This window comes from Microtus oregoni, unplaced genomic scaffold, assembly GCF_018167655.1.
Source record: "Microtus oregoni isolate MIOR12 unplaced genomic scaffold, Mior012 000103F_ref0000194, whole genome shotgun sequence".
Lineage (NCBI taxonomy): Eukaryota > Metazoa > Chordata > Mammalia > Rodentia > Cricetidae > Microtus > Microtus oregoni.
In genome coordinates, this window is record NW_024544717.1 from 3,036,900 (window position 1) to 3,061,482 (window position 24,583).

The following is a 24,583-nucleotide window of genomic DNA, read 5'->3' on the forward strand; positions in this document are numbered from 1 at the left end:
CTTTGTCTGCCTAAGGCACCTTCTGATTGGCTTAATAAAGAGACGAAAGGCCAATAGCTAGGCAGAAGAGGATAGGCGGGACTTCCAGGCAGGCAGAGACAGGAACTTGGAAAAAGAATCTGGTGTGTGTGTGTGGGGGGGATTCACCAGGACAGGAAGGAAATTGGACATACAGTATGGAGGAGAGGTAATGAGTCAGAATGTAGATTAATATAAATGGGTTAATGTAAGTTTTAAGAGCTAGTTGGGAACATGACTAAGCTAAGGCCAAATTTCATACTTAATAGTCTCTGTGTCATTTTTCAGGAGCTGATGGTCTAAAGAAAGTTTGGTTACAAACATGTTTATACTTGATCTAAATAAGGAGAGATGTATATGAGGCCTTTAGTAAAATTTTTTTCTCTTTGTTTGCATTTCATACATTCTTAGGTTTCCCCTATTGAAGAGCCCAAGAACTGTAGACGTGTTGTAGAAAGAATATTTAATTTTTAAATTATATTTGTTTACGTGTGTGTGGCAGTGTGTGTATGTACATGGGCACATGCATGCCACGGCATATGTGGGGAATTCGAATGTCTCAAAAAGTAAAATGAAGGTTGTGGTTGGCTCTGTGGTTAAGAGCACTTGCTGCTTTTGCAAAGGACCCAAATTCAGTTCTCAGTGCTTACGTTGGGCAACTCACAATGTCCTGTAACTCTAACTCCAATCTGATGCCTTCTTCTGGTCACAGTCACAGCCCCTCAGCCCCCACAAATGAATAATAAACAGGTAAGACGAAACAACCACAAAAGGCAGTGATTAGACCGGGGAGCTAAATGAGCAAGCCTGATGACTTGAGTTTCATCCCAGAACCACAGAGAGGTAGAAGGAGAGAGATGACTTTAGAAAGTTGTTCTCTGACCTCCGCATGTACACTATAGTGGGCCCGTACCTTCTACACCCTCCCTTTGTTATACACACACACACACACACACACACACACACGTCAACATTCTAAACAAGGTCTCCAAGGACGGCTAATGGTAGATTGCTTGCCTAACATGCTGGAATTAGCCTAGGTGCCCTCCCATCCAAATAAAGAAGCTTGGCACCTTAATGTTGACAGAGCAAAATTGGAAATGATACATAGTTACACTCCTATTGCTAATGATGTTCTAATATAGCTGATGATTAATATTTTATAAACAGTAAAATTGAGCTGACCAGTAGACTGCTTGTCTGTTGGGATGGAATCCATCACATGGGTTAGCATTTATAGGTGATTAGTGTTAAGTGCTAGTGGTTGGCAGAGCATCTCACACTAAACTTGTAGAGAATTGTCAAGTGGTAAACTTCAAGGCACTCTGTGGACAGAGGTTGTTTTACAGCTTTACGAACAGGCATACCAAATGCTAAGCCTAAAACCCCATAGGTTCTCAATAGATAGTTTTCTTTTTTCAACTACTCTTTTTTTTCCAATTCATTTGTTTTATTTTATGAGTGCTTTGCCTACATGTATGTATGTGCATCTCAAGTGTCACAAAGGAACCACAAGGGTCAGAAGAGGGCATTGGGTCCTCTGGAGCTGAAATTAGTAGCTGTAAACAGCTGTGTGGGTTCTGGGAATCAAACCTGGGTCCTCTGCAGGAGTAAGAACTACTCTTAAGCCCTGAGCTGTCACTCCAGCCTCAAAAAAATAGTCTTAAAATAATCATTGAAGACTATTAGCCAGGCGGTGGTGGCACATGCCTTTAATTCCAGCACTTGGGAGGCAGAGGTTGGTGGATCTCTGTGAGTTCAAGGCCAGCCTGGTCTATAAGAGCTAGTTCCAGGACAGGCTCTAAAGCTACAGAGAAACCCTGTCTCGGGGAAAACAAAAACAAAAACAAACAAACAAAAAAAGCAAAGACTATTTATTGACTATTTAATGACTTAAAGTAGTCTTCCTCAGATGGAGCTAGAAAACATTATTTTGAGTGAGGTAACCCAGACACAGAAAGACAATTATCACATGCACCCACTCACAGGTGGTTTTTAAACATAAAGCAAAGAAAGCCAGCCTACAAACCACAGTCCCAGAGAACTTAGACAACAATGAGGACACTAAGAGAGACTTACATAGATCTAATCTACATGGGAAGTAGAAAGTAGAAAAAGACAAGATCTCCTGAGTAAAATGGGAGCATGGGGAAATGGGGGAGGGTTGTAGAGGGGAGGGGAGAGGCAGGGAGGGGAGCAGAGAAAAATGTAGAGCTCAATAAATATAAATAAAAAAATAGTCTTCCTCTCAGATGGTGACTCAAAACCTGCCTTAAACATTAGAATAAAATTGGTATTGTAAATTTAGTCATTGTTTCAGCTACTAAAACTGAATCTTAATTAAAAATTTAAAATAGGCATGGATTAAACACCTTAGCCATTAAGTCCAAGTCACCAATAATTGATCAGAGTCACATTAAGGAAAAACAAAAATACTTCATTTTGGAGTCATTTAACTAAGAGCAAATTCGGATTTGAATTCTCTACTACCTGTTCCTTGGGTCGTCCCTCCTAACGAAGGCCTTCTGCTCTGTACTCATTGAACTAACTGCACAGGAAGCACTGGATGGGGAAGGAATGGCATGCTTGACAGAAATCTCTAACAGAGTTTTTACAAGGATTAAGTCACTGACTCCAACAGACCCCACCTGAGCCAGATAAAAAACGGTATTACAAAGATCACTGTTTAGCAGCCAAAACCCATAAATGGACATGCATTATTAGAAGATGGCTTTCAACCCCTGGATTTGCAGCCCTCAGCAAATGATACATGTGCATTGTTGTGGGTAAGGGGGCGTGGTTTAAGATTACAGCTATGTATTAGCTTAGGTTGTAAAGATGTTTACGTGGGAAATCCAAGACAAGTTAGATTGGTTGCAATATTGTTATTCTAGAGGAGGACTAAGCAGTTTGAGTACACAGAAGAGCAGCCGTTTTAAGCCTTTAGTGATCCCAAGGTGCATTATTAACTCCGTCTGTGAGGTCCAACAAGAGTTCCAGCCTCTTAGACTATAAAAGGTATTTTTTTTAGTTCAATTCATTGCCATAAAAATATGCATCACTTTGCACGTTTATTCAATTCGTGATCTATGGTAGCCTAGAAGACATCATATATGGAGTTGGCAAGAGGAACAATTTCATGATATTTTGCAATCATGATGTGGATATAATTAATTAAAACTTGACTATAGTCTAGTTAATTCACTCAGTCTTAAGTATTATTTTATTCCCTAAAGGCAGAGAACTTAGTAAGTTAATGAGAGTATAATGATGTATAACTTTAACTACCTTCCCATCACCATTGCCTTTCTAATAGCCAACACAGGAAACACACATACACACACATCTCAAAATACACAATTAACTTCCTAGAATCTGGGTTCCACTGTACCATTCTGAGTCTTCGTGCATAAATGATTAAACCAGTCACACATTTTTTTCTTTCTTTTCTTTCCTGCTTTTTAGACTTTTTGCTTGTTTATTTTTTGAGACAAGGCCTCACTATGTAGCCCAGGCTGGACCTAAAATTCTTATTTCTTTTGCTTCTACCTCCTATATGCTGGAATTATAGTTGTGCACCACCAGATTGGGATTCTTTTTATCTTTCTATTTAATGAAATTCTTGGTAATAATTATCAGATGAAGCTGTATGCAGGCCATCATGCTGATCTAGCTAACAATAATCTGATGAAAATTATTTGCATAAATAGACATTATAGTCCAGACCTTTTTTGGGGGAGGGTTGAGATAGGGCAGACCTTATTTTATTTTATTTTATTGTTTAGAGGGCAAATAAATTTTGAAAAACTTCATAATTTCCTGTATTTGCCATCTCTGAATATTCTATTGGATGGAGTTTTTTGCCTTTTGAAAAATAAATGACTAATCTTCAATCCAAGTTGGGCTTAGACAAAGCTGTATTTCACTTGTAATTGCTCGTCTTCATCTCTCAGAAAAAGGTCAGTAGCATATTTGCTGATTTGTGATCGGCAAACAGTTACCATGCTAAATGGGAAAACAGAACAAATGTTAATTTCCTATCTGTTGGCAGAGAGAGACCCTGGCAGTAACTCAGTTTTCATGAATTGAGATGGCCCCTGGACCGATGGTTTGTTCTGGCTTTAAAAACCAGTGGAGGTATAATGTGGATTTCTTTGGAGACATTGTTTTCCTGGTTCAGCCTGCAATGAACCAATCACACAAATTTGAGTGTATTGTGGTGTTGTTCTTTTAAATTTTTCCTAATTAAATACTTGGGAAGTTAATTAAATCACTGAGATCAAGCCTATTAGGGATGTGGCCTTTTTCATGTCTCCTCAAATTCTACCAATCTCCTATTTTAAAATTTTGTCTGAGTTTGGTCAAGTTCTTTGGCCTAACCTTTCCTTTATTTATTTATTCCTTCCAGATATTTTTTGAGAGTGGGAGAGATAGGGTCTTGGTGCGCAGCCTACAATCTTCTCATCTCCCGAGTGCAAGGATTTGTCTGATGTGACTTTTTTTTCACAGTTTCTCCCTTCCAAGAAACAGGTGACATCCTGTGCTGGGAACTTTGATTCTGATGGGATGCAAAGAAAGCTGTGGCCAACAGTTCTGTCTTACATATAGAGCCCTGGGGAGAGCACAAACCTGGGGAATGTAGGTGGGTCAGGACAGGAAAGATGTGAATTCTTTCGATCATCTCTGGTACCTGTCTCAATGGCTAAGGTCAGACAAAGCCTGTACCAACTGGTTACAGCATGGGCCTTTTATGGGCTGAAAGTTACGACAAGTTTGAAGGTACTGTAACTTTTGTTTTATTAATTTGATTTTAGTAGCGATTTGAATTGTACAATTTGGGCACGTGGAGGTCACTCTTGGTAGTTGACTTCTGGTTGGTAGTCCGTGCCTTCTATCTGAACAGCTATGATAAGCAGAAACGTGTCCCTGCTGAGGTAAATTCTCATTCTGTTTGCAGATGAGGAAAGTGAAGCTTAGAAAGAGGATCAGTAGCCTCCCCAAGACCATACAGCTAGTAAGTGACAGATTTAAATCATCTATTTGATTTTATAGTTGTTATAAACGTAGAACAATGATCTCAAATGGAACAATTACGACTGCGATTCTTCACAATTGATTCTTCTTCCTTATCATTTAGCTACTTGTTTCAGCTCTTATGGGAAACTGGGTTATAGTCCTGGTTTTGAGCGCCTTACTTGATGTCCTTAATGGTGTCCCTTAAATTCTCTGCGTCTCTATATAGTCCATTGAACGGATAGCTGGGTCACATGATCACACAGCCCTTTTGTCTAAAGCCTGCCTCTTAACACTGTGGATTCAGCCTTTGAAGGTAGTGTTTATTCACCTTCCTAACACTAGCTGGAGTAAATATACATTTCCTAGGAATGTATTAGTCACCCTTACTTAATGAGTATTGATTGCATAGGTTATAATTGCAATCGTTTCCTGCGTTTCTCGTATACCAGGCAATCTACTGAGTGCTCTACCCAGATGACCGCACTAGCTCCCCACAACTTTATAAGGTGGATTTTAGAGCTCCTATTTAAGAGCGGAGTCATCCAAGGTCAAGTATGTAAGTAGTGAAGCAAGTCAGAATGCTAGCAGCCTGGGTGTTGACAACAAAGCCCTTACATGTTTAATGAAACAGTAACGAAATTGTATTTTTTGCTTTTGTTGAGACACAATCTCACAATGAAGCAGAGGCTAACCCTTCCCCTCTGCCTCCCAAGAGCTGGGATTACAGCACATCAAGCAGAAGCCGATCGCCTTTTCTACTTATTTAGGCCTGGGGCTCACGGTCACAGTTAATTTAAACGCAGGTTTTTTTTTTTTTTTCCTATTTTGATAGAGTATCGTTCTATTTACTGTTTACTTCCATTCCGCTTATAACTGATGAATGAGAGGAGATTACTATTTTCATGTCGAGTGTTAGGCCGAATCTAAACAAGCAGCCAACTGCCGCCAAACGACCGGGCTTTGTGCCTCTGCCGCGCTTCGCGGGTGTCCTTCCGCGACAGCCTGCCTTTCCGAGAACCCGCGTTCTTGCGCGAAAAACTATATCTCCCAGAGGGCCCCGCGGCCGAGAGCGCGGGCTCGACCAACCCTTCCTTCCTTTGCTCATCTCCCCCCCTCGTCGTCGCAGCCTGATGATGCAAACGCGTCGGGCGCAGAGAACTGACGGCGTTCTGACTCGCGACCGCGGCGGCGGCCTCAACAGCGGTAATAGGCGCAAGAGCGGCGGCGGCGGCGGCGGCGACGGCGGCGACGACTGCAGGGACGACGACGACGACGGCGGCCGGCGGCGGGGCGGGCTCAGCGCGCACAGGGGTGGGTAGGCGGGCGGCGCCAGCGGCCTGGACTGCGGCAGCGACGGCCAGGGCGGCTCAAGAGGAGCCTTCAGCAGCCGGCGGTCGAGCTAGGCCTCAGCGGCGCCCGGAGCTACTCGCGCCGGCCTCGGCGGGAGATCTCCATAGAGACGGTGACAAACACAGACGCGGGGGGTCCGCACGCGGCCGGTGACCCGCAGTCAGCTCGGAGCCCTCAGCCGCCGCCACCGCCTTCCTCACCGCCGGCGTGCGCGCACTCTCAGTTCCCGCTCGCTCCCTCGCGGTTCTCGCTGTGTCTGTGTGTCGCCTAGGGCCGGGCGGGGGAGGCCCTCAGGCCGCCGCCTCTGCCTCTCCCGCCCGGGAGCGGGAGTGGGAGGCCGCCCAGGCTCCACCATGGCCTCCGGAGCCGGAGGCATCGGAGGGGGCGGCGGCGGCGGCGGCAAGATCCGGACGCGTCGTTGCCACCAGGGGCCAGTGAAGCCTTACCAGCAGGGGCGACCCCAGCATCAGGTACGGGGACCCGCACGCCGCGGTGGACTGGGCGGCTCCGAGCGGCCGCAGTGAAGTGGGGGGGGGGGTGGACGGTGCGAGGCCCCGGTTCCCCACGTGGAGCGGATCAGGGGACCAGAGGGCGTGAGGCAGGACCGGGGTGGCGACGGGAAGTGGGCAGAGCCTGACGGGGCCTGGCGGCGCACACGTGGGGTGCGGGCGGCCTCTCCCAGCCCTCCCGCCCTGGGGCTTTCCCCGGCGGGCGCTGGGCGGGAAAAGAAATTCCAGACTTCGGATACTCGGGGTTTTTTTTTGGCGGGTTTTGGGGTTTTGATGGGATTACTCATGACCTCGCGCGGGAACAAGGGAAAGAGATGTGGGAACAAGGCCCATCGGCTAGCAGGCTTTATTTCTTTTCTTTTTCTTTCCGGTGCTCCGGGTTGAGGGTGCGTGGCGAGGGTAGTTGCTGCTGCGGCCCAGAGGGACTTGGGGAGGGGGCGCTGTTCCCCGCATCGTGGACTAATTCAGTCTTAGCTGCATTGAGACGTTACTGGTTATCCGGTCGGCTTATCTCCCGGGTTGGCCTTCCCGGATCTGCACACGCTGCCTTAGTCTCTCCTCTGCCACTCTTAACCGAGTTATAGTTACTATGGCACTGAGGCGTTTTGAAAGTCCCTCTCTATTCTTACGTCTGGTCTCTGCTGCGCGATTCTTCCTCTCTCCTATCCTCCCCGCTCTGTATTTTGGGAGGCTAGCATCAACCATTCTGAGAACGCTTAACCAGTTCTCCAGCTCTGATCTCATACACCAAATATTCTTAATACTGGGCGTTTTCTAGAATTTTAAGGCACTTTGGGCACACATAGTGGTCTTATATAGTTAAGCCGTCGTGTGCCTTTGTGGATGTTTATAATTTTTTAAAAAGTTGCTTCCTCTTGCAAATGAGATGTTTGGTTCTGAGAAAGATTTCAGTGTTTAAAAATTGCTTGTGAGTTAAGAGAGTGTTAAAAACTCTGAAACAAAGCCACTTAAAGTACCACGGTGAACTAAAGTAGGAAGTGTGCATTTTAGTATTGTTGAAGAAGTCCTAATAACTTGTTGCATACTGTTAAATGTAGACTTTGTTTTAGTCTCCGTAGTGCTGAAATTGAATTCTTAGCGTTTTGATTGGTAATGTTAAATTGTATCACTTTCGATAGTTTAAAAAGTAAAGGTCTGAGAAAAAGTTTTGAATAGTAAAAACTGATTATGTACTCAAAAGTTACTTGCCATTGGTTGGGAATCTTGGCACTATTACCATTTTCCCTAGATGTGTACAGAATGCTGAGGAGCAGGAGTATTTTGCAAGCCGATTTTAAGATTAAAATCAAGTCACAAGCTTGGCCATTTTACTTCACCTAATATTTTACAGTAGAAGTTAAGACAGGCATACTTTTCACCAAAGAATAACGAATCACCAGCGAATGCCTATTAAAGGAAAATGAAAAAAAGAGAAATGGATGACTTGGATAGAGTTTATAAGGGAGCTAATACATATTCTAAGTGACAAAGTTACGGCCACAATTTATTTTAAAATGTACTCAGATGAAAATCTAATCTGGGAGAGAAGATAGCTAACAACTACAGCCCGAGTTTAGAACTGGTCCAGGTCTCAAGCTGAATGGCTTTAGAGCTCAGTAGTTACATCATCTAAAATACTAGATTTTCGCCTCAGCAATTTTTTTTGAGACATGGTTTTCTGTGTGTAGCCCCAGCTATTTAATTATTGATTAGCAGATTTAATTTTGGCAGAAATGACCAAAGAAAAGTATTCAGGGTCACATAAAAGAATACATCTCAGTTTTTGTTTGTCTTAAAGTAACTAGTCTTACCTGGAACTTAGTGGACTTCATTGTCATCTACTAGCAGAGCTTGTCAACTGGATGTTTTGCAGTGGCTGCTGAGTCATCCTGGATATAATAAAGGAGCTTCATGACATGGCATGTTTCATACTAACATTTGATAAGTGTCCAGGGCTTCTGGGCAAATGAAACCTTTGGTTGTGTAGTAGAAGGTTAGAATAAGAATAAGCAAGCTGGCACTATTAGTGGATGCAGGACAGCAAATGTCAGGTCAAATAGCTAGGGCAGTCAGTCACCCAGTACCTGTGATTCCTGGTTTAACTTGACTTCTAATTTCCCGTTTTGACTTAGCTAGACTTGGTTAGAGGTTAGCTCTTCTGGGAAATGTCTAAACTTTTTAACTTTTTTCTGCTTTTAACTTACCTTAAAAAATACCACCTTGCTTGAAGTTGTGGAGCTAGAAAGTTACTGTCTTGTTCAACCAGATAAAGGGAGTAACTTAAAGAAAAGTAGAAGTAGCTGGGTATAGTGGCACATACTTGCAATCTCATCTGCTAAGAGTCAGATCAGGAGATTTTCTTAAGTTTGAAGCCAGTGACTCCAAGCTGACCTGGACTGTAGCAGTGTAGAAATAAATGAACAATGTGAGATGGTTGTTTTCACTTGCCTCTTTACCTCTCCTGTTAGCCAGTTACTTTTTAGCTTTTCTGAGATAGGACCCTTCTCTGTAGCCCAGACTGGCCTTAAACCTGAGATTTTCCTGCCTAAGTCTTCTGAGTACTAACCCAGGTACTTTTAAAAATGGCTTATTTTTCTAGTTGGGAGTTCTGTTCACTAAAGGTAATGTGTTTAGTTCTTGGCACCTGTTCATTCAGTCTCCTTCCCCATTTCCATTGTGTGTAGTAAGGTGGGTAGGTTAAGTGGCTGCTTTTTCTAGTGGCTATCAGAACATTTGAGTTTATAAGCAGAACTTAACCTCTGCAAGAACCTGTTGCCACCTCCTGGTGAGATAGACCTGTTTGTTTTTGTCCCTCCCTTTCTCTTTTGGTGCTAGGTTTTCTGACTCTTTCCACTCTTAGAGAAACAGAATGGCTGATAGCTTGTTCTTCCTGGCTTAAGTCAGTGACCATATTCAGCAGTTAAAACAGGTGGGGAAGGAGAATTAGAATTCCCCCTCCATCAGTATTTTAGATCAAGGGTTGATAAATCTTTTTTTTTTTTTTAAATAAACAAAACTGTTTTGAGGCACTGTAACTGACTGCCAGGTTTTTGGCAAATGCAAAAACCATTTTTAGCTCTTAAGAGCTGGCCAGAGACTAGATTCGCCCACAGTCACCGAGTTTGTAGAACCTGGTTTATGTGATAGGACCCTTTATTATTTTGTCTATTTATTTATTGACACAGATATGTCTTGCCTAACATTTGATGGCTAAAGAGTATTCTCAGCTTTGGAAAAGTAATATTTCCTAGTATTTTATAAATCCCAGATGTCATTAAATAATTTTGCTTTCTATATTCTAGATGCTAATGCTTTTGGTAGATAAGAAGTATAAATAATTGGTTTAAAAGATTCTAATGGAATCAGATGAGTTTGAATCCCTGCTCTGCCCTGAATTGAACAATGAAAAATTCTGCTTAATTTTGTCACCTGTAAATTAGAAAATTGCCAAGAGTGACATAAACACGTCCCATAGTTAGAATATGGGATAGTTAGAAGTCACTTGAAATTGTGATTAAATAGAGCCTTGAAATTTATTTATTTATTTGTTTATTTTTTTTGTTTTTCGAGGCAGGGTTTTTCTATTGCTTTGGAGCCTGTCCTGGAACTGTGTGTAGACTAGGTTGGCCTTGACCTCACAGATATCCCACCTGCCTCTGTGTCCTGGTGCGGGGGATTAAAGGCGCGTGCCACCACTGCCCAGCAAAATTTCATATATGTAAGTGATCTTTGCATTTTCTTTTATAGTTAGAGGTTTTTTCTCCTGGTTACCCAAGTCTTTTCCAAAGTCATACTAAACTTATGGTCTTTGTGGAGTGAGAAAGTCAAGCTTTATCACTAAAGTGGTCTATTGATGAAGGGGGAGTTCTTCCCATTCCTCAACTTTTTAAACAGTTGAATATAACCTGTTTCAGCTAGGAAGGTTCTGTAAGGATGCAAGGTAGATTCCCTTAACTCAAGGCCAGAAAAGTTCATTTATAGCACCAAAAGTTAATCACAAAGTTTGACAAAAATCAAACATTATCACAACTTTTTAAGTACTTAGTCTTTTTCTCAAGAAGTACCAGTCACTTAAGTATATAGGTAGAAAAGTCTGAGTGTTGATTAATAAATAGAAAATGGGTTTGGGGGCTTCTTTTTTTCCTTCTGGTGTGTTCACTTTTCTCACCAGGTTTTTAATACAACAATAACAACAGTAACAACAAAAACCCTCCAATTATATCTCTGTTTTCTGGAAAGTCCCAATGGGACAAGTGTCTAGCTTGAGGTAAAATGAAGCCTTTGGTCAGATGCCACTAAAGATACCATTTTATTAGGAACAGGGTATTGGGAACATTGCAATAATTCTGTATTTTTAACTTTTGTTTTCTGATATAGTTTCCTATAATCCCTAGCTAGGCTGGAACTCTGAGTAGTATAGGCTGGCCTTGAACTGACAATTCTCCTTCCTGTGTTCACCAAACAAAAAAGGTGTATTTACAGCCTTGATTCCAGACAATTTATGAACAGAAAGGATTGAATGCTTTTCTCATCTATAAATATTTCAGTTTGTTTGATTGTACTTACCTTTTTCATAGTGTGGTTTGAGAACTAAACTCTTAGTCTCAGTATTGAAATGTGGGATATAAGAGAGCTTTGGGGGTTTAACTACTGTGGGCTATTAATGGATTGTGTTTCTTCTTGTTGCATTTTAAGGATTTTAATTTTTATTTTGTTTTTCAAAAGACTTGCTTTTACTTTTATTTGTATATATGAGTTGTATGTGTGTGGGTGTGTGTATGTGTCAGAGCTCCTGGAGTTAGAGTTACAGGCAGTTGTGAGCACTCTGACAGACATGCTGGAAACTGAACTTGCAACCTCTGAAGAAAGCAAGAACTCTTAACCATTGAGCCATCTCCCAGTCCCGTTAGTTTTATTTTTGAGTCAGGGTCTTCCTATAGTCTAGGCTGGTCTGAACTCGCCATGTAACCAAAACTGGTCTGGATCGTTCTACCTCTGCCTCCCAAGTGCTGGGAGTGCTGGAATTACAAGCATATGCTACCATGCCCAGCCCACTTGGATTTAATTCTATTGCTGCAAAGGTATTTTTAAGTGGCTGGAGAACTTGGACTGGGTAGATAGAGTAAATTTAACCATTTATAAAATAAGATAGACCTGAGGTTTGCAACTTAAAATCAGATTATTAAAATTAGATATAGTAAAATGTCTTAATTCTGTACTCATAGAAATAGCCCAATATCAATGTTATGATGAAGCAGCTTGATAAAGACTTTGGGAAAAAAACTGGGTAAAAGTCTAATAATATAAGTACTGAATGAGTAAGTAGGGAGGATGAAGCATGTGCAAGAGCCCTGGAAGACAATGCTTAAGGGTCAGAGAGAGGTGCCCCCTCCCTTCTATGTATCCCTGGCCTACCTAGAACTCACTTTGTAGGCCAGGCTGGCCTCACACTCATAGAGAACTGCCTACCTCTGCCTCCCATGGCACAGACAGAGGTCTTAATGTATTATGGGTATCAAAAAAAATGTGGAAATCAAAATGGGTGGAGTATTTTGGAAGAGTAAGGCCTGATAGACGTAAAATTGATGCTGGACTTAGTTTGGAGTCATGTTCAGAGAGCCAGTGAAGTTACTTAGGAAAGAGTGTAAAATTAGAATACTATTTAATAAGGAATAATGTGAAGGGAGTTGAGTGGAAACAATACTGATCTGAAGTAAGGAAAATACACAGGACTGAAGAGTTGGCCAAATTGAGAAGTTGTCTTCTGGTGCGAAGAAAGTTTGTAATTATAAAATGAAGTCTTAGTATAGAGTAAATCGTTCTCTCTCCCTGCACCCACTTCTATCATGAACTAGGGTTAAACAGACTTTTAAACACTGTTCAACAGTGCTGTGATTTGTATATAGTATATAATTTTATTTTATATATAATTTTAATTAAAATTAATTCTAAAGCATCCTCATATGCCTTGCCTGTCCTCCAGCTGTGGCCCTACTTCCATCCTCATGCTAGGATTGCTGGTGTGCACCACCATGTCCAGCTTGTAAAGCATTCTTGCATCAAGTTTGACTCATTTCTGTGAAGGCCTGATTTAGGACTCTTCTTGGCATGGAGTCTTCCTCCTTAACATTTTTTTCTCTTTTCTAGTTCCTTTCATCCTTTTCTCACTCTGATCTCATGGAGCCTAGGCTGGAGACTTAATTTCTGATCTTCATTCTCAGTTTTTCACTAATGACTGACTGTGTGATTTTTTTTTAAATTTGCATTCTGCAGGGGGGGGGCTTTTTCCTGAAATGTAACTTAATTTCCTGTGATGAATCTGTTTCCTAATCTCTTCAACTAGAGTGGTTATTAGACTTGATAATGTATTAGAATCACACGGGAGAGCTTAAACATAGCCTTATCTTGAGAGTTCATGCTTTGGTAGCATTATGAAGGACTTGAAGTAGTTGCTTATCCTGTAGCTAAAAACTGTAGATAGAGCATTTTAGACCAGAGTTCACTTTTTCTTCACGCCTTGGGAGTCATTTAATCTAAGAATTTGTTTACTGAAGCTTAAGGATTTTAGTTTTAATGACTTAAAGTCAGTTTCTTTTTTCTTTTTTCTTTTCTTTCTTTTTTTTTTTTTTTTTTTTTTTTGGTTTTTCGAGACAGGGTTTCTCTGTGGCTTTGGAGCCTGTCCTGGAACTAGCTCTGTAGACCAGGCTGGTCTCGAACTCACAGAGATCCGCCTGCCTCTGCCTCCCGAGTGCTGGGATTAAAGGCGTGCGCCACCATCGCCCGGCTTAAAGTCAGTTTCTTTTTCATTTTTTGTGCTGTTGTTCTCTGTGAGTCCTGTTGAGCTGAGGCTAGTATGCGCGTTAAATTTTAGTTGAGGAAATGAAGGTCTCTTTAAGTACAGTTGCTGTATGGCAGTGTTTCCTTATTTTTTATCTCTTTGCCTTTCAGTTTTGTTCTCTGATCTTCAAGGTGCTTAATGCTACTGTATGTGACTTCGGTTAGATATGTGATGTTTCTAGCCTGTCCTATAAATTGCTTTATTGTTTTTGTTCAGAGACCACATAGAATATTAATTTTGTTGTATTTCTTGATATTTATGCCTTTCCAGATAACAAAGCAATTACTATTAGTATTCAAGTGTCTGTTTCAGAAAGACTTTCCATCTTTTCTCTTGGCGGAATTTCCTTCCAAAGAATTACATATTCCGCCTTAATTTATTTTTGTATTTACTAAGCCCTTCTTTCCTTTCTGTGATTCTCTGAAACCTGATTAAGGCTGCTTTATGAGAAAATTTATGCCTGAAATTACCTTATCCCAGCTTGCTTATGGTAGCTTTTTTTCCCTTACTAGTAAAATTAGTACTTGAGAAGTACTTCCATGTTATTTCATTTAATTTTCATCGTCATTCCAATGGGCGTTAGTAGGAAGGGATGTTCTTAGAGTAAATCAAAGAAAAGGGAGGTTAGTATTCAAGTTGTGCCATAGTTCCAGGATGCCATGCTATTACTGTTACTCACACTTGTATCTTGGGCATGCTACTTCATTACTTGCCTCTCTTCATGCCTTGGTTTTCTTATGGCATTGGGCATTGGGCATTGAGCCCAAGGTCTTGCCCTTATAGGCAAATACTACAATGGAGCTATGTCCCTGACTCTTTATTCATGGAGTATCATATTCTCGCTACATAAAGTAATTGTATTAAATTGACAAATATTTGTAAATTGCTTAGAAAGGAGCCCAGATCACCAGCTGCAGTGAATGTTAGCTGTAGTATTTTGTCATTGATTTTCCTTTAGAAATTGCAATCCTAAAGCTAATTCCTCAGATTTTTAAAGGGAAGATTCCATAATATGAAAATTTGACCGCCAAAAAGAGGTCTTAGGTTATTTCTTGAGTTTAAATTATATTGGATTAGTTGTCTTAGTTCCTATTTTAAGAGGGATTCCTTACTCTATTTGTTGTTTTATTATTATTATTATTATTACCTTTATAGTGCTAAGGAATCTAAACCCAGGCCTCAAGCATGAGAGGCAAGCACTGAACTATATATCTCCAGCTCTTATCCTTCTTGACAAATGTGACACAAAATAACTGTTGAAATGGTTTATACTGTGTATTGTAATCCTCTAAGGTACAGAAGGATGAAAACATTTACTGCCTATTACTATGTCTAGATCTTGACTTGTTGGTTCATAAAAACAATATTATGCCATAATAGTATGAACTTAGTAAATTTTGTTGGAAACACTAGTGTTTTGGTTGGCATATGACTTTCTATAAGTGCTTACTTACAAAAATAAATTTTCTAAAATAGTCTTATGTATGTTTTCTCCAACAGGGCATTCTTAGCAGGGTTACAGAGTCTGTTAAGAATATTGTTCCAGGGTGGCTACAAAGATACTTCAACAAGAACGAAAATGCATGTAGCTGTTCAACAGGTACAGGTGAAGTTCCACACTGGCCGGAAGATAGGGAAGATGAGCGGGTAATTTATGCTGGTGAGGACAACACAAACAGTGATGATGGGAGAATCACTCCTGAGCCAGCAGGCAGTAACACAGAAGGTGAGCATGGATATTTGGTGACAAATCAGACTTTCATGTCTAATTTTAAATATCTTTATATTACCTGACTATGGTACAGTCTAATTGAGTGGTGTATAAATCCTCTATGGAATATATGGAAATCATTTTTAAACTATGTTTTACTTAGCAGTCTTAAAGAATTACTATTTTGTGTTTTGTGCACATGGGCCATCATGGCACAATGTGAGTGTGTTTGTGTGTGTTTGTAGCATGAGTGATAAAAATAACTGACACAGATGTAAGGCTTGTTACTGCTAGTGTAATTAGTAATGTATATTCCTATCTAATTGGCCTGTAAAGAGAAATAGTGACCATTTCTTGAAAGAATGGTTACTTAGAAGAAAATTACAAATCTAGTGTTTTTAGTGTCATAGTTGTAGTTTCCATTGCTGTGAATGAGTTGGCTTCATCTTCCAGCTTACATCATCCAGGGAAGTCAAGGCAGGAGGAACCTAAAGGCTGAGTTCAAGGAGGAATATTGCTTATTGTCTTGTTCCCCATGGTTATCTCAGTCTGCTTTCTTATTGCACTGAGGACCACCATTCCCAGGGATGACACCGCCCATGGTGAGCTGGGCCCTCCCACACCATCAATCAAACAAATGTGTTAGCTGGGCATGGTGATGTGTGCCTTTTATTCAAGCACTCTGGAAGCAGAGACAGATGGATATCAGTTTGAAGAGAAACCCTATCTCAACAACCCCACCCCCATAAACAAAATATCAGAATGCAAGAAAGAAGAAAGAAAAATATACCATAGGCTTGCCCATAGACCACCGTGGTGGGTGCATTTTCTTAGTTAAGGTTTCCTGTTCTCAAATGACTCCAGTTTGGGTTGACATAAACCAGGGCATTTAGTAATAGTCAGTTTGGCATGGTCTTTGAAGTTTTACTGGTTTTTATTAGGATAAATTGAATTTTGATATCTGCACTTCTCAAAATTTCTTTCAAATGTTACCAACAGGCTTTATCTGGTAGATCTCTAAGGGGATTACTTCAGCTTCACTTTCTCTCCATCAGATGGGGCTCAGGCTTTCAGTTTTTTGATAAGAGATTTCTGGTGAGCACTAGTGCACCCATAGTAGCAGAAGGCCCTTTCCCAGTTTGATGAGCATATTAGTAAGGAATAAGTAACCTGAGTTTCTAATTTTGTATCTAAAATTTTAATTGTGTGTGTTTTCATGAACTTATATTTTATTCATTAAATTGCTCAATTTCTAAGTTGGCTTGGTTATGTATATCTTTGTAAATTTTAAATGTAAATTATGGGGGAAAATAGATGTTAGAATGAACTCCCAATGTTGCTTTTTAATGTTGGTAATATTTCATACACGCTTATGGAATAGACCAGTACGGAAATCCTCAAGAATGTACATGTTATGTTTTCACTAAAATGAGACTTCAGGCCACGGTGCTAGAGATAAAACCTAAGCCTTTGTACATGCTAGGCAAGCACTCTTAACATTGAGCCCTATCTCTCACCATTTAGAAGCAAGGAGGGCAGCTTTTTGATTCCTTTTTTTAAAAACTCAGCAGCATTTTTTCCTCTCCTTCACTTTTTAGATTTGATCTTCCCTCCTGTCTTAAAACTTGTCAGTCCCAGATAGTTCTTACAGTCTTTTTCTCAAGGTATTTATTTATTTGGTTCTGTGGTCAGTGTGTGGAGTCAAGTGCCACTGATGACTCTCTACAAAGATGAATATGAACCTTTGATAGATAGAGCTGAAAAAATCAGTTTGCATTTATTTTCTGAAACGTTGAAATGTAAAATGCATTCTCAAAACAATACAATCTTAGATATAGTTACCATCTAGTATCAAAATGCAGGAAGCACCACACAGTGGTGGTGCATGCCTTTAATCCCAGCACTTGGTAGGCAGAGGCAGGTGGATCTCAGTGAATAAATATGAGGCCAGTCTGGTCTACAAAACGAGTTCCAGGACAGCCAGGACTGTTAGACAGAGAAATCCTGTCTCAAAACCCCCTCCCCTAATTGCAGGAAGCTAAAATAGCTTAAATATAATAGTCCTGAGTTTTGTTTACTAAATAGGAAGTTTTACAAATAACTTATGTTAGTAAAAACAAGGCTGGAGAGTATTGAACATTTAAGTAACTTAGCAATAACAGAATTATGACAGTTTCAAGTTTCTTCCTTAGAGCATTCTGCCTATATACTGCCTGTGTTGACTTGTGTATGTGTTGTGTGTGTACATATTTGTGTATATGTACATGCACGTGCAGGTGAACGTAGTGTGTCCTTAGTTGCTCTTTACATTTTTTTTTTTTATATAATGAAATTAGCTGGTTAGCAAACCCTAGTAATGAGTTCTCTGGTCTTTTGCCTCCCTAGTGGGGTTACACTTTACTCAGCTTTTTTGTATGGATACTAGGGATACAAACTTAAGTTTACATAGTGAGCACAGTTACCACTCGAGCCATCTACTCAATGTTGGTTCTTGAGATTTCATCTCTACTAGGTTAGTGAAAACCTCAAGAATATAAGTGTAAGTGAGAGTTAGGTCACAGAGAACCCCATAGTGGCATATCTAATAAGTGAGTCAGTAATGAATTGTACTTGTAGTTGCCTGATTTATATTGTCATGATTTATAGTTATCTTAGAAATACAGCATTCATGGCTGATGTGAATCTGTAAATCATAGGGTTGTCTCATCCTTTGCCTTTTGCTACTTGATGTGGAGTGGAAGGAGCTATCTGTAAGCAATAAAACTTACACATATACGATTTAGTAGATAACTGCTAGAAATGGTCCGGTCACTTTTACCTATAGGATAAATGGATGCAAGGATCAGAGAATGGGGTGGCTAAAAAGCACTACCTGCTAGGATGAGTCACAATAATTAGAGTACCTGTACCTACCTAGGACACATTTCAGGACAGATGAGATGGCTCAGTGGATTAAGGCACTTGCCTACTAATCCAGAGTTAAATCTCCAGGACACAATGGTAGAAGGAGGGAACTAACTCCTAGAAGTTTCCCTCTGACCCCACAAGTGGAATATGGTGTGTGTGTGCACATACAGACTTGAACATAATAAATGTGTGTATGAATACAGTCATAGAGAAGTTGAAATATTTATAACCTTTGTGTGTGCGTGTGTGTTTTGGCTTTCTTGTTGACTGAATCCAGAGCCTTATGTATGCTAAGCTACATCCCCATCTTGTTTAATTTTTAGATTTTCTTTTTCGTTTTTGTTTCAAGATAGGGTTTCTCTGTGTAGCCTTAGCTGCCCTGCAACTCACTTTGTATACCAGGCTGACCTTGAACTCATGTAGATCCTTCTTTTTGCCTCTGCCTCCCAATGCATGCCCAGTAATTTTTACATGTTTTATGTTGTGTTGGGTATTGCTTATGCTAGACAAGTTCTGTGATGTTTAAATGCCAATACCAATTAATTCCTAAGTTTCAGCTAATGTTTCTCTTAACATGTTTTGTAGCAGATTATATTTAAATAAGTTGAGGTATTCTGCTGGATTGTTGTGATGCTGGGGATTTAACCAAGTACTTTTCATCTATTCTAGGCAATCAAGCTCTTCACAATGAGCATTAGCACTGTATTAGATGTAAAAATAAAAAAAAAATACAAAAAAAGGAGAAAACTTTAAGAAACAACCTTTCTTTTTCTTGATGTGCTTTTCACCCTTGGAGAATTCTTAATTGCCATGTCTGGTATACCTTGATTTTTAGAGAAAGATTTTTTTGAATTGTGGTAAAGTTCTTAATGTTAAAACATGAATTTTATCATTTTAGGTCTTGTTTTAAGTATGTAGACCTTGTTTGCAGACACTGTCTTGGAACTTTTTTATCTTACAAAGCTGATAGAACAGCATTCCCCATCCCTCTCTCACCACCTGGCGTGTGTTCCAACTTGAACTTCAGTTCTGGGTCTCAGGTATCCCAGGCTGATCTTAAAGAGCAAGTTTGACCTTGAATTCTGAACCTCCCAAGTATAGGTATTACAGGTGTTTGCCACTATGCTCTGTTTTTATGCTGGGGTTTGAGTCCTTGTGTGCTAGATAAATGCTTTACCAACTGAGCTGTCCGATTGCCCTTGATTTTTCTTGTGCTGTTTTCTTCTATGGTTTGAAAATAGTTGTTTATGTTTTCTCTAGTTCTGTACATGTTTATATTAGAAGAGCTAGTTTGGTCCTACTTAATTCCATTCTAAGGGGAATCTTCCTTTGGAACTTGAAATATGATTCTTGAAGATATACTGTAAGATGTAAGATGGTTAAGAGAAATTCTGGAAAAGAAGAATAAAGTGAAATTGGGAGGTGAATAATTCTATGGGGAGTAATAAAAGCGCAGTGTTTAAAATTTAAAAACGCAGGGCAAGTTCAGAAATGTCTTGACAGTGTCACAGAGAAGAGGGAAGCCTCTTGAAATCAGAGAGCATGAAAGTGACATCTCATTTGTGAGGAAAATAAGAGTTAGGTTAAGAAATTATTTTCGGTCATAATAAACACTAGCTTTTTTGAAAACAATGAAGCTAAACACTTCACTCGTGTATCCTAAATGATGTTGTATCCTAGTTGGACTAAAGATTAGCCATTGAATTGTATTATGTATAAAGGTAGCCCACTCAAGAAATGTAAAAGTTGTGAATAGGTTTAGCCAGCTGGGGAAAACATAGTTGTGTTTCAGTTTTCATATATCACGTCCTGAGTGATGACATCTTACTTACTAATAAAGTATGTTACTTGCTTTGAAGTCCAGACTGACATTAATTGTGCAAATGTGGTAAATAATGGACTAGTGCAATGTCTTTTCTCAGTTTTATTTGTAATGTTATTATTCTTTTAAAGAACCTTCGACAACCAGTACCGCCTCAAATTATCCAGATGTGTTAACAAGGCCTTCTCTTCATCGGAGCCATCTGAATTTCTCCATGTTGGAATCCCCTGCGTTGCATTGTCAGCCTTCCACGTCCTCTGCATTCCCAGTTGGCAGTTCTGGATTTTCCCTCGTCAAAGAAATTAAAGATTCTACCTCTCAGCATGATGATGATAACATCTCAACTACCAGTGGTTTTTCTTCAAGAGCTTCTGATAAAGGTATTCTTGATACTGGATAGTAAGTAGTAGTCAGTAGGGATACATTTTATATGTTGATTTTTATTTTTTTTTAGAGAAAGGGTCTCACTCTGTAACCATGGCCTTGCTCTGTAGGTCCTTGAACTGAGAGATTCACCTGCATCTGCTTGCCCAGTGCTAGGATTAAAGGAGTGCACCACAATCCTCCTAGTTTAGGCGTTTGTTTTTGTTTTGTTTTGTTTTAAGATTTCTTTTTAATATATGTATATATGTTTGCCTATAAGAGTTTTTGTGAGCCAGAGGAGGCCATCAGATTTCTTGGTATTGGAATTCCAGGTGGTTGTTGGAGGTGCTGAGAATTAGCTCCAGGTCCTCTGCATGAGGAATACATGTTCTTAATTGCTGACCCATCTTTCTGGCCCTCTTTTAATTTTAGTTTTAATTTTAATTTTTTTAATAAAATTCTAGGCCTTACGGTCTTAAAATTGGTGGTTACCTCAAATTACAAATATTTGTTTTAGATATAGCTGTTTCGAAGAGTACTTCCCTGCCACCGCTGTGGTCCCCCGAAGCAGAGCGTTCTCATTCACTCTCACATCATACTGCCACCAGCTCCAAAAAACCAGCATTCAACTTGTCTGCCTTTGGAACACTTTCCACCGTGAGTACTAACTTTGTTGTATATAATCACAAAGTTTTTAGTATTTTTGCTTATAATTTGTCACTGTGTTTCTGTGCAGTCACTTGGGAATTCTTCAGTTCTTAAAACAAGTCAGCTTGGAGACTCTCCTTTCTATCCTGGCAAAACAACATACGGTGGGGCAGCTGCTGCTGTAAGACAGAACAAAGTGCGAAATACGCCTTACCAGGTTCGTGTGAGAGGAGGGTGGTGATAAACTTTCCCATTACCAGACACTGACTACTAATACCCAAAAGACTTGAATTTTTATTAATGGTAGAACTGTGGATGTTACTTTAAATAATTTGAAGTATGAGAACATTTTAATTGAACTGAACATACAGAATATTAGATTGGTGCATGTTTTAGAAAGTATAACAATTCCACTCTTTAAAATGAGATAGATAAAAATGCACGTGATAAAATTTGCCTTAATATTAGCTTATTAGAATTGTGATAAAAGAGTGTTGTCACTACTGCTATCCAAATGTTGAAAACCATTTTCAGCCAGCTTTCACAGTCATTCTCTGACAGCCCCTTTCCAGTTTTTCTGTATTTAGGGCTTTTTCAGAATGTTAAATGAACTTAGTCATACATGGGCTGATATAGTTCATTGGCATCAGTCTGGCTTAGGTTGAACACCTTGGTTCCTTTTTATGCTGGTAGTGAGCTGTAGTTTATTATTGAAAAGATACTGGATATTCCCAGTTTTAACATTCATTTTTCATTTCCCTTAGACATATGGTAGATTGTTCATCATATGATTAAGTACATAATAAACAAGACAGATGTTTTCTGGTGTGTTAGTACCTGCTTGCTTCTTGTAATATTACAGCAGTTGTATTGTGTCCTTGCTTTACAGGTAGAATTGTCAGTTTTTTTTTTAAGTGTTTATGTTTTAGAAGTATGGGTTTTTTTTTTGTTTTTTTTTTTTACTTTTACAAATGTTGCTCATTTTTAAATTGTTTGTGTTCTTTTTCTTAAATAATTACTTTTATTTTATGTGTTGGTATAAGCATACCAGATCCCTGGAATTGGAGTTACAGACAGTTGTGAACTGCCATGTTGGTGCTAGGAATTGAACTTTGGTCCTCTGGAAGAACAGTCAGTGCTCTTAACTGTTGAATCTCTCCAGCCCTTGTGTTGTGTTCTTGATGAATGAGGAGAGCTTATTTTTTGTGTGTATGAGATATTTTTGTTTGTTTTTATGGGGTGTGTTTTACAGGTGATAACTAGTTAATATATATATTTTTTCTATTGTTATTTTATGTTTTTGGTATCTTTTATAAGTTATCTATATATAACCCAATGTCATAGTGGTTTTATTTTAAAAATTTCATAGTTTTTTTTTTAAGGCTTTAATTTGGGTCTGTCTTATTTTGAGTTGATTTGTGTCTGATATGTATGATGTGTGCATCAATGTTGATTTGATTTACATTTGAGCATTTGTTGTAAGTACCATTTGTTGAAGACTCGTCCTTTCTCCGTTGTCGAAACTTTTGAGTGGGGGATCGTTTGGGACTTGTGTTTTTCTGCATATCCCATTGTCTGTCTTTAGACTGGTAGGTACTTCCTTTGTGATAGCTGTGGATGGAGAGGAAGTTTTGAAATTGGCAATGCCTGGTTTTTAATTTGTTTCAATACAAGCTTGCTTTAGGTTTGCTAGGTTCTTTTGGTTCTGGGGATTGAACTGAGGGCCGGGAACATAGAAGACTCATTTCTGCTCAGCTATAGGAGAGCACTTGGTTTTCTGTAGTTCTTTGAATTTCATAAAAATTGATAAAAATTTCAAAAAATTGACATTGGTTTTGCAATGTGATTACATTTAGTCTAAAGATTAAACTCAAGAAACAGAAAACAAACACCCCCCCCCCACACACAGATTGTTTATAGCTAACAAATGGCATGAATACTTAAGTGTAAATCAAGTGATACAATTACATTCAAGGCTTTTATGGTAACTATATAGGATGTGAAAGAAATTCCTGTACAAGTCTTATTCATATATTGGTGTAACGTTTTAATTCTATGATATACTTTAAAGATAGGAGAGACTACTACATGGATGCTTTTGGAGAGGGCAAGCATAGAAATATGTTACATATACTTAGAATCTTTCTCAGTGTAGACTTCTAACACTTATAATTGAAATTTGGTGAGTTTTTGTGGTTTTGTGGTTGCTTGTTTTTATTTTATTATATGCTGAGGGATCAAATGTAGAATGTCTTGCTTGACAGGCAAGTACTCTGTCTACGAATGACAGCTCCAGCCCAGTAAGTGACATTCAGATGTTACTGGTTACTCCTTTCATACAGTGTAAGAGTTAGGAAACATACTAATGATTCATAACTTTAATTCTAAATAAACATTGTTTAATAATCAGTGTTATGGATGTCTTTTTAAAAAAAATTAAATAATGGGGTATGTAGGTCAAGATATTGCTAAAAAAATTTTTTCTTTAGAAGAGTGCATGTAATCCTCCCTACTCCTGTGCAAACACACACACACACACACACACACACACACACACACACACACGATTTCTCTTATGTAGCCCTAGCTGTCCTGGAACGCTGGTCTTGAACTTGGAGACCCACCTGTCTTTGCCTTCCAAGTGCTGGGATTAAAGGTGTGTGCTACTAGTACCCAGCTACATGCTGTCTTTTCACTTCGGATTATTAAAGTTATTCCACAGCCCTTGTTACCATAATCTTGTTTTATTTTGAATAACAATTTTGTTTTTATTTTTTCATTGTATGGACTATGTACCTTGAACTGTCTGTTGCAGCAAGTAACAGACTATATTATTTTCTAGGCACCAGTGAGAAGACAGATGAAAGCTAAGCAGCTCAATGCACAGTCTTACGGTGTGACCAGCTCAACAGCACGGCGGATATTGCAGTCATTAGAGAAAATGTCAAGCCCTCTTGCGGTAAAAATTTGAAATCATATTGAAATGAAATAATGTAGCAGAATTAGAATTTAGTGAAAAAGTCTTAGAGTTTTATTAACTTTTTGTATTGTAATGTTACAGGATGCGAAAAGAATTCCATCTGCTGTTTCTTCTCCTTTGAATTCTGTACGTTAACTTTTAAATCTTAATGAAACAAAAGTTGTTTTTCAGTTTCCTACCTATTCTAAAACTCTTTCATTTTTTTTTCAGCCTCTTGATAGGAGTGGGATAGACAGCACAGCTTTTCAGGCCAAAAAAGAAAAGGTAAGCTGTGTAAAAACGTCAGCAGCTCTGTGTTTACAGTTAGCAAGTGCATAGACTAGTAGTCGCTAAGGAACGTGTTTGAAAAAGGAGCTATTTTTACCCTGGGCATTGTAACTTTTCTTACAGCCTTGGGATGAACAACATATTCTGTCCTCAT

The 24,583-nt window shown here is 39.4% G+C and overlaps 1 protein-coding gene across 2 annotated transcripts in view; it reads left to right on the forward strand.

Annotated features, from left to right (window-relative positions):
- Window positions 1-6,258: 6,258 nt before the first annotated feature.
- LOC121443272 (nuclear pore complex protein Nup153-like) overlaps window positions 6,259-24,583 on the forward strand; it is a 47,976-nt gene continuing 29,651 nt past the window's right edge. For both annotated transcript variants that reach the window (XM_041644980.1, XM_041644981.1), the window contains exons 1-8: window positions 6,259-6,854; window positions 15,232-15,457; window positions 20,303-20,551; window positions 21,052-21,191; window positions 21,271-21,399; window positions 24,025-24,141; window positions 24,244-24,288; window positions 24,373-24,426. In XM_041644980.1, coding sequence (XP_041500914.1) covers window positions 6,738-6,854; window positions 15,232-15,457; window positions 20,303-20,551; window positions 21,052-21,191; window positions 21,271-21,399; window positions 24,025-24,141; window positions 24,244-24,288; window positions 24,373-24,426 — 1,077 coding nt within the window. In that variant the 5' untranslated portion in view covers window positions 6,259-6,737. The remainder of the gene's footprint in view (window positions 6,855-15,231; window positions 15,458-20,302; window positions 20,552-21,051; window positions 21,192-21,270; window positions 21,400-24,024; window positions 24,142-24,243; window positions 24,289-24,372; window positions 24,427-24,583) is intronic.